The 16,869-nt window shown below is 41.2% G+C and overlaps 1 protein-coding gene across 1 annotated transcript in view; it reads left to right on the top strand.

The window, feature by feature from the left end:
- Positions 1-16,869, top strand: part of LOC144114980 (ATP-binding cassette sub-family A member 2-like) — a 146,463-nt gene that overhangs the window by 112,774 nt on the left and 16,820 nt on the right. Inside the window, exons 43-45 of the mRNA XM_077649061.1 lie at positions 3,993-4,099; positions 9,057-9,198; positions 15,811-15,945. Of these exons, the coding sequence (XP_077505187.1) occupies positions 3,993-4,099; positions 9,057-9,198; positions 15,811-15,945 (384 nt within the window). The remainder of the gene's footprint in view (positions 1-3,992; positions 4,100-9,056; positions 9,199-15,810; positions 15,946-16,869) is intronic.

Below are 16,869 nucleotides of genomic sequence, written 5' to 3' on the forward strand. Positions count from 1 at the left end.
GGACGATGCCACAGTTGAGGCATTTTGATATAGTGAACGCTCATTGCTGTGGGTCCGAATACAGTGGACATCTGCTTATAAGGGACGGTATCATTAATATTGTCTGAGACATATACATTTTATATCTGGCTCGGTTGGGCATAGTTATAATGGGCTGTTGGCTGCAGCAGATTGAACTTGGTGTGGAATTTAGTCCAGAGCATTTTTTTACAGTGGCCGTTTGTGGCATATTACAACCCTTCGCCAAGCAAGCTTCCTACAGTGGAGCCCACTTCCCTGTCGTGTGTCGAGCCCTAACAGAAATGCGAACTCCGTCATTAACGCATGCGAGGCTGCCTCTACGCTGAACCAGTGGATTGCATCTTCCACTTGTAGCTAGCTAAGATGCATCAAAGTGTCAGAGGACACCAGCTGCACAAGCACCCGCTGCCATCTATACAGGGGGAGGGGATAAGATCATCTTCCTTGAGCAATTCCTTCATCATTCCTTCATCACTCAACTTTTTTTTTTTTAAGTGATAACTAAAGCTTCATGAAGTTGTGTTGCAAAAATCTTGTGTCTTGGGAAGTGATGTCATTCAGCACGTCGAGATAATTGAGGAATATAGAGCAGCAAGACAAATGCTCCGCTGAAGTTCTACAGCTACGTACTGGAAATGCACTGGAAAGTTACTGCAGGTTCGTTTAAGCGACTGAGGCAGTCCTTCAATTCTTTTCAAAATAACAAATGAAGTTGCATTGTAGGAGGCTCTTTCATTTTTGTACCTCTTCTGCTGCTTTGCATGGAGCATACTCCACATACAACAGGCATATTTTTTTTTTTTTCTGGTTCATGTGGGTTTATTGTGACAAGCTTTTACTGTACTACCTTTGTGTTATGCTGTGTGTGTCTCCAACATTCTATTAGCGGTGACTAGGTGTGGGGTGTTATTTGAGCAGCTCAGTAAGCTATATTAAAAATAAGTTAATATTTGTGGATCAAATGGTTTCTTTGAGTCTGATATACAGAAGGCACCTTTTATCATTGCAACCAGATGGTGGAGCTTCAATAGAACACTTGCTGCTGTTGTGGAAATGTGGAGCCAACTAACAGAGCTTGCTAAAAGCACTGATGACAGCAGCAAAGTGAAGGCTGGTAATGTGCTTTTTTGCGAAAAGAGCTTATTTTTGTGAAGGCAGTCTTGACAAGGGATGTCCTTCAGCTGCTCTGAGAAGTGGAGCTTACAGTTGAGATTGGTAGGCCTCTGCTGCTGTATCTTGACTACCTTGTCAGTGTTTCACCACAGTAACACATAGACTAGCTTTCTACAATAACATACTAACAAGCAAAGGCTGTTCTGTCATTGCCATTGAAGAAATGCAAGACTTAGTCTAAATATACTAATGTAAGGCTTAGTCTAAACAGTCTGTCTTGCATTAGTATATTAGCAACTGATATGTAATGTTTTGGATTCTATTAGCGGTGACTAGGTGTGGGGTGTTATTTGAGCAGCTCAGTAAGCTATATTAAAAATAAGTTAATATTTGTGGATCAAATGGTTTCTTTGAGTCTGATATACAGAAGGCACCTTTTATCATTGCAACCAGATGGTGGAGCTTCAATAGAACACTTGCTGCTGTTGTGGAAATGTGGAGCCAACTAACAGAGCTTGCTAAAAGCACTGATGACAGCAGCAAAGTGAAGGCTGGTAATGTGCTTTTTTGCGAAAAGAGCTTATTTTTGTGAAGGCAGTCTTGACAAGGGATGTCCTTCAGCTGCTCTGAGAAGTGGAGCGTACAGTTGAGATTGGTAGGCCTCTGCTGCTGTATCTTGACTACCTTGTCAGTGTTTCACCACAGTAATACATAGACTAGCTTTCTACAATAACATACTAACAAGCAAAGGCTGTTCTGTCATTGCCATTGAAGAATGCCATTGAAGAAATGCAAGACTTAGTCTAAATATACTAATGTAAGGCTTAGTCTAAACAGTCTGTCTTGCATTAGTATATTAGCAACTGATATGTAATGTTTTGGTGACTAGAGACAAAAAGAGCATGTTAAGTGTGTATTTATGGTGGAGCATATTTGCAAGCATGAAATGGTTTTAGTTCCCATTCTCAGCAAACTCAGGTGAACATCGTCCAGACTGTGGGAAACCTGAAGGCGAACATAAGGCCGAACTTATCTTATTTTTTGTCAGAATAGTGGTCAGCAGAAAAAGAAGCTTCTGTGAATGAGATTCAAATCAGTGCCAGCACCAAACAGAGCAGCTTCATTTTCAGATGCCTTAGATCACTCCACCATCGCTTGAGCCTCTTGTTTGGTGCGTTCCTACTGGCAGTGTCTCGTGCTATGTGTTGAAAATCGTTATCTTCATCATCGTTCATCCATTCATTTTACGCCATGCATTATGAGGGGCAGCAAATTTTTTGCTACATTATTTTTCTTCAGAATGGTGCATAAAAAATTAGTATTCATGGACCCCCACATGAAATTTGCCTATTCCCACTAAATAATTTGTAACTGAATCTATTTTCTCATGTTGTTTTAGTTTCGGTTTCAACAGCTGAACAGCGGCTATGGCATCATAGATGAGTTGAGGTCACACGATGCATACAAGCACTGCAATATAGTAGCTGTTTTGTTAATTTAAATTCCTCCTACTGTTATGCCAGCCTGTTTCATGGGCGGAAATGACAACTAATGAAAAAACATCTATTAGTATAACGCAGTTTTTCCAAGTCCCATGTGACCTCATCGCTGGTGTCATTACCACTGTTTGATTGTTGAAACCAGAACTGAAACTACATGGGAGAAGAATGCAATTATAAATTATTTACTGGGCGCAGGAAAATTTCATGTGGTAATCTGCACTTGTGTCTTGGGTACTGTTCCAGTTCAAAGAAAGAACACACAACCAGTATTTGGTGTACTTAACCACTTTAAGAGCATTGACAGCCAATATTAACACTGATACTGTGGTATGAAATGAAGGCATTGTGCAACAGCAGCACATTACATCCTATTTTTTATTTATTTATTAGATAACTGCACAACCTCTGCAGGCATTACAGCATAGAGGTTACAGAAAGATTAAGAAAATTTGTAACACAGATTTTGGACATGCAAAGAATGGCAGAATGCATGAATAGATTAAATTTTAGCAATACTGGGTGGCAGAACATTTCTATCTCAAGCAGTGTGAACAAAAAATGAATAACGAAACATGTAATTATTAAAAGGCAGCTCTTTCATTCTTAAAGAATGCTCCATTCTTTAAGCTATATATGAAGGATTTGATTTATGGGGGTTTAACGTCCCAAAGCAACTCATGCTATGACGCATGCCATTGTGAAGGGCTCCGGAAAGTTCTGTAACATGCACTGACATCGCACAGTACACGGGCCTCTAAAATTTCGCCTCGCATGAAAATGCGACTGCCACGGCCAATATTGAACCCGCGTCTGTTGGGTCAGCAGCTGAGCACCAGAGGCACTGAGCCATCGCGGTGGCTCCATGCATTGTGAGTGTTTGTCAAGGTGACTGAAGAGCAGGCAATCGCAGTGACATGTCAAAGAGTGAAAGCAGCAAGAGATGCTGAGTGCACTGCTCGGATAGAGGGAAGCAGCAGAATGTGGTGGTATGTAAAGCACAAAAAGCAGTAAAGGAAGCTGAGCGTCCTGTCAGGCTAAAAAAGTGGCAGATGGCCCAGGCACAAGTCGTGCCAGGGAGACCAAGCAAGTTGTTCAGCTTGATGAACACAAGGGGCAACGAGAGGACATATTCTGCAGCGAAAAGCCCTGACCAGTACCCAAGTGTGGATTCCACCATCTATGAGCTATACTAGATTGCGCTATACCTTTCCTGGAATGCATTTCATGTTTACACCTGCTCTCGACGGCGAGGTAGACTATCAATTTTTGTGATTATTAGAGCCTGAAGTTGGTGATTTTGCCCAAATTTTAGAGTGGTGCGTGAAAATGTATTGATTGTCTTAATTTTTATTTCAGTGCTTTGGTCTTCTTGGTGTTAACGGTGCTGGAAAATCAACAACATTCAAAATGCTAACAGGTGACACAGAGATAACATCAGGAGATGCCTTTCTAAATGGATACAGGTAAATAGCTAATCTTTAGCTCATAAAAGCTTTTTTTTTTCTTTTTCAAGGAGGCTTTTCACTGTGGAGTAATGTCTTACGTGTCGTACAGTTTTCTGCAAAAGTAGCTCCATCTGTTAAAAAGAGTTGACAAGAGTGCCTACTGCACAAGATTTTTACCGATTATCTGGTAACAATACTAAAAATACAATTACAGGACACTTCAAACACGTACAAGCGCACAAAAAACACACACACACGAAGAAGGAGACTGAGACACCATGAGCGCTTATGTGTGTTTTTTGTGCATGTGTTTTTTGTGCGCTTGTACGTGTTTGCAATGCACCAACTTGCCCAACAGTCCGTGCTCCTGAGCTTAAGGACACTTATTTGGTCGGGGGAAATCAAAAAGTAACTTGTGTCTGATAACAAAATCTTTTATTTGGAAGCTGCGAAGCATTAAAATAAGCAGGCGATTATATAGTGTTTAGAACTTGTCAACTTTGCTTGCTTTGCACTTGTGCTAAAGAAATGTGAGATTCAAATTACCTTCACTTTTGGAATGGATATGGGAAACAAGGAATTGGAGGGAACTTGGCTTTTATCATGTGTTGCATCATCTATCTGCAGATAAGAAAAACTAACTTAGTTACTACATCATGCCTAATCTTTTTAGGAAGATGTGATTTATCAGTAAAAAGACGTGATATGCAGATAGCTTATCACTTAGTAAGATGAAGCTGCAAAGCATCCTTAATGCACTTAATTTTAAAGAAGTAGAAAAACCTTTGTCTTCCCCTTACCCTTCCTCATGCCAACTGTTGCGTTGCTCAAAGAGACTCCAAGAATGCTGGGCTAATTGGCAAACATTCATACTGAAGCTTACAGCCTGACACAATGAAGGATGATGGCAGAGCACACATACACAGCGTTGACTCATAATTGAAATTTGTTGCAAAAACAAATATAGGTTGTCAAAAAAAGAAACTCAAGAGCAGTCTGCACAGACATTCTTTGTAGCGAACAGCTGAAGGTGGCAGTGATCTGGTTTTGCCTAAACACACAACTTCAGTTATGGTCAGAGCTATGGAAACATGACTTGACAAAATCAATTCTGCGCTTAGTAACATGGTAAGGTTCTACAATCTTCTTAGAAGGTCGACTGAAACAGAAATTTTGTATCCTGAAAGAGAAGCACACATGGGCATTTTTTTTTTAATGGGCCAACATGCACAGTTGTCAATTGAAACACAACTTTTGTATCTTGGATGGTAGGCACACATAGGCATTTTTTACAATAAACCAGCATGTGCAATTATGTCTGTGCTTTGATTGAATTCGCACGCTCTTTAAACACATTTAAGCATTACACCATCTGGTACACGTAAACAGTTACAAGGAAGGAGGATCCATACACGACACTGTTTGTGCAGGGTACAAAATGGGTCGCATGTTTTATGGCACATTTATTTACTTCTTCTGTTTCTACTTTTCTTCAGCTGTGCACAACCCAATAGGCTTGCATGGGGCAGAAAACACCACCTCACTTCTTGATACCATGGGACACATGATGCATGCATGGTATATAACTGTTGACCTCTTGTGCTGTGTGCAAGTTTCTTTCCACCCAAGTGTCACACCTTCCACCCACTGCAACAACTCTGCTCAAACTTGCTCAAGAAAAACCTAAGGGTATTCCACTTTCACAAGCCTGGCAGTCTCTGTCATTACTACACAGACTGCTAGGAATGTGGTCAAGCAATGAAACAAGCATGTGATGTTTTCTGCCTCACACAAGTTCATTGGGTTGTGTGCAGCTGGTAGAAAAAAAGGAGATAGAAGAAAGGATAAATGTGCCATAAAACGGCCACATGTTTTGTGCCTTGCGTAAAGGGCGTCATGTATGAGACCCCTCTTTCTTGTCAGTAACTGCATTTACGTGGGCCAGATAATGTGACACTCAAATAGCACAGGAATTTGATCAAAACGCAAGCACAGTTGCAAGCGTCAGCTCATTGTAAAGCTGCCTGTATGCAGCTACCTTCCAGGATACAAAAATTTTGTTTCAGCACACCGGTCAGTACACAAGAGAGATTGTAGAAGCTTACTATGTTACTAAGAGTGGAACTGCTTGCATCAGTCATGCTTCTGTAGCGCCGAACAGTTCTCTTAGACAAAGCATGATCATTGTCATCTGTTGTTAGCCACAAAAATGCCTGTGCAAACCACGCCTGCATTTTTCTTTTTTTTCTTAGTATGCTATATGTTATGTATTTTTGCTATAAATTTCAATCGAGAGCACTATGTATGTGTTCTTTTCCATTGTTTGTTGTGTTACGCTGTCAGCAAGAATGCTTCTCTCAGCTGAATTGCGGGCCTACTCATGCTTAAATTTCGCAGAGGTGGCATTTGGCAGCCAGTTTAATGGCTGAAGTAAAAAAAAAAAATAATTTGAATTTGAATGTCCGGCACCGTAGTGTTGTGTACATGTTCCATCTCCATGGTTGGCAGATGGCAAAGTGCAGAGAGAGAAATCCTCCTCTCTACTTATAGGGGAAGAGAAAGGAAAGGCTGGAAGGTTACTGCAGTGGGAAGAACGTTCCTAAAAAAATGACTTTGTAAAATTGATAATAACTAATAATGACCACGAATTGCCCTGCAAAAATGAAAATGACTAAGAATGACTCAGTAAGAATGAAAATGATGATGCATGACTCTGCAAAAATGAAGGTGACTATGAATGATGTTGTGAAGAGCACAGCAAAGTTGCTTTACAGATTGCTCAGCAAAGTTGAGCTAAGAACCTTTAATGAGCAAAAAAAAAAGGCAAAGTATAAAAGAAAGCATGAAAAGAAGATAAGAAGTAGAAGAGAAACAATGAAAAGCATGAAGAACACCTAATGCTAATGCATTGTCAACGTGTAATGATAATTAAATTAAGCACCCCCGTAATCATTGTTTTGTACTGTGTTTGTGTGGAATACTTGCCTGATTTGATCGCAATTAATTGGAAGACATCATCATCTACAGTTATGCTGAACTAGAAAAGGAAACTAACTTTTGTAGAGGCTACCAGTAGTGCCATCTGCGTCTTTACTGTAGCCTTTTCATGGATTGCAGGCAGAGTGCTTACTTCTTTTATAGGCAAGAGATGTCGCTATTGGAACAGTCTGTATGAAAGCTTTTTTATTTTGGTTCAGCATAACTGCAGATGATGAGGACTTTCAATTAATTTGATTGAATCAGGCAAGTACCCCACATCAGTTTAGTATAAAACAAAACTAACCGCAGATTGTTGCCTGTTTGCAAAATTTGAGCACAAACAAGTGAGTGGTTCAGCCAAGCAAAACATCCTTGGTGTCTCGCTAAGCAGCAGAAGTTGGTATTTTTCTTGTCATGCCAGTTTATAAAATAGCAGTCCCCAGTGTTGATGGTTTCTAGCTCTTATTTTCAGTGTATGGATAACTGAGATTTTTTTTAATGTGGCGATTTATAAAAGGAGCATATGAGTTTGTAACAGAGAGAACAAGGAAAATGATTATTAAAACTTGCATTGTCATCCTATGAAACATTGATTAGAAATTATGTACATAGAAATTATGTGATTCAAACCTTCTGATTTTTTACATTTTTCAGATGAGAGTGGCCAGAAAATTATGTTCAGTGTTATGTTCTAACAGTGGCAGTCACATCATATGAAGTGCACAGACAGCAGAATGGCATCAGTGAATATATTGCACATGGCTAGTACAAAACAAAGAAAATTTTTTACCCAATGGCAACAATGAGGGTAAAACACAGCCTTAGCTAGCCAGCTTGATATAGTAACACCTGTTTCTCCATTCTGTCCCTTACCATTTTAAGAAAAAGCATAGCCTCCAGCTCCACAATGCACAAAATCAGTTGCTGGGCGAGTTGGTATTTCATGCTTTAATTCACACAGCGTGAAGACGTACATGGACAAGAGAGGAGGCACCACAAAGCGCCGACTTCACCAGCAGCGCTTTGTGGTGAAGTCAGCACTTTGTGGAGTCTCCCCTCTTGTCCATGTTTGTCCACAATGCAGCCATGCCACCTAAAGGCTTGCTCAAATACCCAGCCATGTTGTTGATAAAAGCTAAACAGAGCTCCTGCGCATGCTTAGTAAATTTAGCCATTACAAACAACACTGGTGGGCATGCGGAGGGATGCGGTATTGTTGGCACCTCATGTGCTAGTAGCTGTATGTTCGGGCAGTTTCTAAAATGAGCAGTTGTAAACTGGAAATGCAGTTGGATGCACTTGTCCCTTGCATCCTCATCTTGTTTGGTGCTGTTGCTTTTAGTCACAGATATTTCAAGGCTTTCAAGAGGCACTTTATGGTGGCCCGAGGAGAAAGGGGACCGGGGGGCGCTGTTTTTCTTGGGTCATCCCAAGCGCGGCGTTTGCTCTTGCTTAGCCCGAGCTTTTCGCTGCGCTCCCTCCCAAGCGGCCTTGTCCGGCCGGCAAAGTCAGAAAACTTGGGATGAGAATTCACTTTGTTTTCAGCAAAATGCACCTTGGCAGGAGTGGCAGAAGATGCACTGCAGATTGCGCCCTTTATGCTCAGCACACCTACATACATCTTCTGTGACTTCTGAGAGCTGGAGCAATATTGTGAGCTGTGAGCCACATGCTCACACATAATTTGTTTGGCTGCATTTTGATCAGCTCCAATTCATTTTAAAGTTTCGATTGTGGTAGTTAATGTAGTTTGCTTTGACCACGTAACGCATTTTTTTCCCTTTGATTGAAGAATACGTTAAGCACTACAATAAACAGTCATATATTTTGTTCATGGTGTGGCATGAAGGGTGGTTCATTAGTTGCATAGAATGCATAGTCTTGTTGGTGTTCGTTAGTTCAGCTGATTTTGGTTTAAGCTACATCCTTTCTCTTCTGTTCTTATTATATTGCAGTCGTTGCTAATGATTAAATTGGTGCTCCACATTACTTGCAGTGTCTCACGTGAGCTGAATAAGGCACAACAGTACATTGGGTATTGTCCCCAGTTTGATGCTCTCTACGATGAACTCACAGCCAAGGAGCATCTGAGGCTGTACTCAAGGTTCCGTGGCATTCCAGTGAAGGAGGAGAATAAGGTGACATTCATTATACTTGGAAATGTCATTGAAAAACAGAGCTGTTCTTGCATGCTGAAGGTGCAAATGTACTTGCCTTTTATTTTTCTGAGTGTTCTGGGATATAGATCTGGATGCACACTCCACTAAGTCCTTTGAGGTTTTGTATTCTTGTCTGTTATGAGTGCTGCACAAGTTAGAAATAAGCTGCTAAACTAGACTCAGCAATCTACAATCCATGTTTCAAGTCATGTAAATCACTTGATATGAATTTGGATGCACTGTTTGCGCATGCACTGAAAGAAATCGCCCGGCTATGAGTTATTGCAATTGCCAGCCAGCCTTTCACATGTACCAAGTTGAGCATTGCTGTGAAACCTGATATTGGTGTAACTGTTAGTTTCTTCCGTTTGCGTGATTGCTTGTTTATGAGTAAAAATTTTAACAAGTTTTGATGTGTTTTTAAACATGCTACTCTGTTCTTGCAAAATTCCAGGTGTAAAGGAAACAGTCTTAGACTTTTCCACTGTAATCTAGTAGCAGCTGTTTTATTCGAGAGCCTATCAGCTGCTGTTTACTGTTTAAGGTGCAGCAAAGTATTAAGAGCTATTGACACTTAATTTTTTGTTGTATGTTTCCTTTTTTGGAATGGTGCGTAAGGTATCTGTGGATCACCGTGTGGAATTAGCTTACACCCAGTAAACAATTTGCAATTGAGTTTCTTCTCCCATACTGTTTTGGTTTCAGCTTGTACAGCCAAAAGAGGCTATGATGCCAAACTTTAGCCTAAGTCACATGAGGCATAAAAGAACAGTGAGGCATAAAAAAACAGTTTGTCATTTTAACTCATAACAAATCGTACATCAGCCTGCCCCAAGGGTCAGAATGAAAATGAATGAAGAAGCAGCTGTAATTATGCTGTTTTTGTATGCCTCCTGTGAGCTTTGACATCGTAGCCACTGTGTGGCTGTTAATACAAAAACGAAAACAGTATCAGAGGGCAAGTTAAATTGTAAATTCTTACCATGCATAGGAAAATTCCACCTGGAAATTGATTCATATTAACATCTTTCGCATTATTACAAAGCAAGAGCATCAGACCAAAGTTTGGAGTCTGTACAGTACTACTTAAAGCAACTGTGAACTAAAAAAAATGACTGACGATTTAGTGTGGTTAGGCTAAATGTCAATTAGGTTCGCTAGCACTTCAGTTTTCACTTCAGCTTTGGTGTCTCGGTTTCACTGGAGGGGACACTTAAGCTCTGCCTTTACAGTATAATGCGATAGCAGTAATGTGTTAATGCCTACATATGCAGAATGGGTCATTCTCTACTATACATTTAAAGATCCCTGGGAGTCTCCATACCACTCCTGGCACAGTGGTGCAGTGGTATAACCTGTGCCTGTGCCATGTGCTTGTGCCACTGCCTTGCGATGGCAGCTGCTGCCACCGTTGAGACCTAGGTCACTCTTCCCGAGCAACCTCTCACAGTCAATCATTAATTGAGCTGTGACCTGCCACAGTGGGCAGTTTGCTCACAATCCAGTGGGCAAGTTGTGAAAACGTCTCAACATCACATGACCTAGGTGGCCCACCTGCCACCTAGGGCAGGTTGCAGACAGGCCAGTGGGCACACAGTGGGACCTCACAGACAGTGGCTAAGCAGCTGAGTGGAAGCTCTAGTGCTAACACACTAAAAAGCCAAATTAAATTGGTAGATTATCCTCCTAGGGTATCAAATATGACACTTTAACTAGCAACAGAGTTTTGGTGTGGAAGCAAATAAGTAGATGCTTAGTGGAGATGATGAGCTACTGCGCTTTTCTTGTTTATCACGTCATTTGCAAGCAGTCTTACTGCGAAAATAGCCTTGTTTTTGTGTTCATTTGTTTTACTGCGAAAGCAGTGCTACTGTACTTCCCCCGTGACTCTGATGTCTGTTGAAGTTGTGGGGTTTAATTGGGGGGATAAATAGTTTCTCCCCGCTTAATCGTGGCTGACACAGTTCAAAGCCGCCCGGACCCCACCCCGTGATCGCGTACGCTACCGAGCGCACGTTGACCACGGCGGGCCTTGCTCTGAGTAAACAAAGGAACGACACATTGGCTGACACAAACAGGCATTTATTGCTACAGCAACAATAACGCCAGCTAGGAACAAGATATGCTAATGAATCGAGGTCGTCCGACTCACCAGCAAGGTTCCAAGCGAATATTCGCCCGTGCTAGGCCAAGGGATATACTCCGAGGCCGGACGGGACGATATACGGGAGCCAGTCTTCCCGCCGCTTCCTCGCCCCGCTGGCGAAGAGCGGAGCCGCGAGCGGACGTGTTGCTCGTGCCGACGATCCCAGCCGAACAGCCTCATCCTCTCTCCCGCGCGTGGGCTCCAAGCAGTCTCTCGCACTGCAACGCTGGCGCCCTCTCTTGCTAGTTGATGTAACTGACAAGGGGATGTGTTCCTCCTCGAGGCGAGGCTGTTGCTGCACGGTGCCTCGCGGGAAAGCAAACACAGGGACTGCAGGGCAGGTTCCCACAAAGTGAAGCCTCTACCCTCCAGGAGCACCACCCACTAGCCACCTCTTTACTGCAGTCCCCTAGCTAGAGGGCTGTGCACCCCATTGTCACCCTCAATTCATCTCCACACATCACTTGTGCCCACCTTCACCCTCTATGAGTGTCATCCATCCACTAGCCCTCCACTGTCCTTAAGGCCTCCACCCACTAAAAGTCCATGCAGCAGCGGAATGAAAAAGCAACGGCGAAATTGAATTTAAAGACATAGTAGTGGGAAATCCATTTGCCCTCCAGAAGCACCACCCACCAGCCACCTCCCCACCTCACCCCATCCCTGTACGTAGGGGGCTGCACACCTACCCACCGCCACCCTAGACTCACCTCTGCCCACTTTCACCTTTCAGAACAATTCTGTAGCTTGCGTGAAGCCTTGGCTTAGAGTAAAATCATCCAAGGAATCATCGAGGGTAAATCCAACTGCTTTCACAGAATTGTCGCAGCAGATGTTCTGTAATTTTTTTGGCTGCCAGCTGCTACATCAATTTTTCATGGTGCAATGTGACCCTTTTCTATTTCTTTCATGACCCTGTCATGGCCTGCTTGGTAAGTTGTCATGTGTTATGTTACGGATTCAGACTCAGCACTGAAATATTACAACAATGATACATTTTTGTTTTGGTCGAATGTTAATATACCAGGTGTTTCAGTTAAGACCGTACAAAATTTTTTAAAATGCACTTTTTGAGTTAGAAAAGTGCTTTTTTCGGCATAGCATTATCAGCGATGTAGTGCATCAGAATGCAGCTAAGACGTTCGAACTAGCAGGCTGGTTAAATAATATTGAATAGATAACTTTTTAACTATTACCATTAGGCTCCTTAGTTATTGAGAGGTGTGTATCCATTAATAAGTAATATCCATAACAGTTTTTAGAATTTCGAAAATGCGGATACCCTCAGTGCTGTGGCCCAACAAATTTCGGATATTTCGACGAGTTACATGCATTGGAGAGGTTGCTTTGCCTGCAAGCTCCTCGAAAGTGCATGTATTTTGGCGGAATGTAGACAAAATCAGTTGGACCACAGCGCCGAGGCTAACCACTTTTTCGAAATTCTAAAAACTGATATGAATATTATTTATGGTGGGCTACACACCTCTCAGCCTAGCAGTAATAGTTAAAAAGTTCATTCAGTATTAGTTAATCAGCCTGCTAGTTAGCACGTCTTAGCTGTACTCTGATGTGCTACACCACTCACAACGTTATGCTGAAAAAAGCTTTCTAACTCAAAAAGCCTATTTTTAAAAATTGTGTAGAGCCTTAGGTGAAACACCCTGTATTGTTCTTATTGTTCTTATCTTTTCTAACATTTCTGAAACATTTAAACAACATAAATGCGACATAAAAATGGTGAAGCAACCTTGCAAGAACATATAGGATCACTTTGCAAGGATCTGCAACGAAGGCGGCTCGAGTTCTACATTACACTACAGTTAAACCCTGCTACAACGAAATCCACGGGGTGCGTGAAAAATTTCGTTGAAGCGGAAATTTCGTTGTGGCGAAATCAGCCCAAAAAATTAAGGTCTGACTGCGCTGTTCAAAAATATCATTTATTTCCAAAAAATTCAGTAATCTTGGCTTGCGTCCTTTTAGTGGGCATGAGCGTCGTGGTGCGAGTTTCACACTCGGCCAACAACTGCATCACGATGTCGTCGTCATGCGCACAAATCGCACTGCGTCGGGCCGGCTCCGCTGCGCTTCTGTCGATATGACGGACGATATCGCACAATATGATGAACGACAGACAATATCGAATGGCGCCACCTATTCGGACTTGACGCACTATGGGGCACACATCAATTCCAGCAAGCGGTTTCGGTGAAATTAAACGCCACGAAAGTACGGACGGCTAACGTCATTCTTATTTTGTCGTAAAATAAATTTTAAGCCCATCTCCACTGAGCAAAAATTTCCTTGAAGCGGAAACGCACCTGAAAAGTTAATTCATTGTGGCGAGAACTAGCATGCACTGTTTTCTACGGTTAGCTGACGGGGAATCTGAAATATTTCGTTCAAGCGAAAATTTCATTGAGGCGGAGTTCGACTGTACAACCAATACATGCAATTTACTCACTTCTGAACGAATACCATGGAGACAAGCTTATACAGCCATTATTTAAGGGTGCCTCATGAGTGAGAGCAGTAAATGGATAATAAGCAAAGATTTCTAACAAAATAATGGGGCAGTGCATGCGATCTATGCAAGGCACAATCTAAGAGATTTATTGCAAAGAACTTCTAATTGAAGATCATCTTTACTTTAGGAACAGTGGGAAAAGTTCTGGGACACAATGCTTGAAATATATTCGTAGTATTGTTGCATAGTTACGAAATAAACATTATAACAACATGCACAACATAATATTGCAACAATGTCTAGTTTGAACATTAAACTGATGCTTACGATGCTACATATAACATTATTTGTTGATCTTTAACATTATAATAACATTAAGAACGCATCACTAATACAATGTTTACTTTGAATTTTAAACTAATATTTATAATAGTACAACATACAATGTTATTTGTTAATCTTTAAGTTAAAATAATGTTTCAATTCAACATCTGACATTACTGCAACTTCATAACAATTTTACAATATTATTTCATTGTTTGGTTCGACCTGGGAAGAGGCGAGGACTTCCAATAAATCTTTTTAGTTGCAGGCTTCCTTTCAAAGAATGGATCATTTTGTTTCCAACAAGCAATTGAAGCAGTTTCTCTGAAGACAAGAGGTCAGGAGATCAGTTAATAGTCTTTTAAAAGAAACAAAGTCTTCACTGAGAGAAGGCTTGGGCAAGTCATGGTCATGTCTGCCTTTGGCATCATAGCTCATGTTCTACGCTATAGATTAAGATTATGCAGGAGCACTAACTTTGCCAATCAGGTTCTGTTATAAAAGCCATTTCAAAAAGAAGCTTTTTGACTGAATGCCTCGGTAGCAATACCTCAGCTTGTGCTGAGATACACCCATTGTCAAAAGTTTAGAGCTCAGGACTTTCAAGAATGCTACAGAAGCCCCACTACACAGCTTAGAAGCAAACCCCCTGGGCTATAAACTTCTGACAAAGGCTGTACACCAGCTCAGAACGTGGATGAGGTAGCTTATACTTCCTTTTGTGCTTTCCTAGCACATCACCTCTGTTGTTGTCCTCTTCAACCGGGTGCTTGTGTCAGTGTGGACTTATTCAGATGTTTTGTGACTAGCGTGCTCAAGCCGAGAACAGTAGCATACTTGCATAATGTTGTCAAGTGCTTGTTTATTTATTCTGCCTTTTTCTAAAACAAGAGATGAGTTTTTTATGCAACATTATGTTATATTTTTATTATAAAACAACTTTGAGTGTTTGGGAAGGATTTTGCAACATTTGTGGGGTATTGACCAGGCACTTGATGTGGTCCAGCTAGCATTACAGATTTTTCAATCTGGTTGTATTCACTTTGACCAATAAATTATGAGTCATGTTATTGTAAAGGTTTTCGTTTTGGTTGAATCTGCATTTTGTCACATACATGCTTGCTTCTACGGTATTCAGTGACAGGTGTGGCTGATGACAAGTTGCTAGGCCTGTGATGTGCTAGCATGTAGGCCAGCATGGATTTGTGATTATTAATGTGCTTTGGTATTGTGTGCCACGATTGGTGCCACATGACGTGTAATAGTGATCAAAATGGGAGGGTGAAGACCTCTTGAATACAAGTTTAGTATAGATAATTGTTTCTGTTTTTTTTTAATCTTTGCTGCTTACCTCTTGTTTCACCTCAACTCTCGTGCATGCAGTAGAAAATTTGTTATGAATGAACAGGTAAGTAGGGGGTTACATCAGGGGTCAAAAAATCCTGATCTAAACAAAATGCACATACTCTGTTGGCAGGGTATGTCTCAACTGTCATTTGTGGTTCTTGTAGTTTATGTTTGTTCAATTCAGATTGAATATTTGAGCTGAATTTTTAAGAATTTTTAATGCATGTACCTGTGTCATTGTGTGCATGAAAGTGTGATCTTGTTCTGCCATGTGGAATGCCTCTCTTTTGTTCCAAAAACTATCCAGGTTATTGAATGGACCCTGCAGAAACTTGGACTGACTCCATATGCGGACCGTGTGGTGGGAACATATAGTGGCGGCAACAAACGCAAGTTGTCAACAGCCATTGCTTTGCTTGGGGGGCCGCCAGTTATCTATCTGGTCAGTGTTTGCAAAGAACTCCACCTGTGAAGTGTTCCACAAGTTTTCACTAAATAACACTTGTTGTGCATTATTGTCATCATTGTCATCATCATCAGCCTGACTATGCCCACTGCAGGACAAAGGCCTCTCCCATATCTTTCCAGTTAACCCTGTTACTTATTATCTAATAATTTAAAGTTTTGACTATACATGAATACATATTGTAATCTTTAAGACAAACTCTGGGAAGTCAATTTCTCAGATGAGCTCAGCAAACCAGGGAATGTTGTTCATTCACTCATAAGCACAATGCAGAAAAGAAAATCTGGTTATTTCATATTATTCAGCTTGTACACAACACCTACTTTTAAGGTGCCATGGCAGCATTAATGCGTCCCTTTGCATGTGCAGGCATTCTTAAAGCTTGACAAGAGCAATGGTAGGTTTTGGGTGAAGTTGCATTTGGTATATGTAATTGGGAACCTCCTGCTGGGTGGAATAGCATTTCTATTTTTTTTATTTTTAGGAACAAAAGGGCTGCAAGGTGTATTTAGCAAACATTGGGCGCATGCCTCATTAAGAGAAAAGGTCAACTGTTGCAGAAAAGGCTAAAACCTGCAGCAACTGAATGGCTGCAGGGTGTGTGTGAGATTTGAGAAAGTATTTTTCTTTCCATGTCCTTAAAGGTGCAGTAAAGAGAATTCTGAGCTCACCTCTTTACTGCGAGAACTCGATCTACTTGCTCTAAGCATTCTTAAAAACTCAGAATTATTGTCCTGTGCAGCATATTTCCCTATTAATTTTTACTGCGGGAACTCGATCTACTTGCTATAAGCATTCTTAGAAACTCAAAATTATTTTCCTGTGCAGCATATTTTTATATTAAATCGGATTAAACGTCCCGGCTCCCAACTGACCCGCTAGAGTAGGAAGAGTCAACCA

The sequence above is a fragment of the Amblyomma americanum genome, chromosome 1 (assembly GCF_052857255.1).
Source record: "Amblyomma americanum isolate KBUSLIRL-KWMA chromosome 1, ASM5285725v1, whole genome shotgun sequence".
Lineage (NCBI taxonomy): Eukaryota > Metazoa > Arthropoda > Arachnida > Ixodida > Ixodidae > Amblyomma > Amblyomma americanum.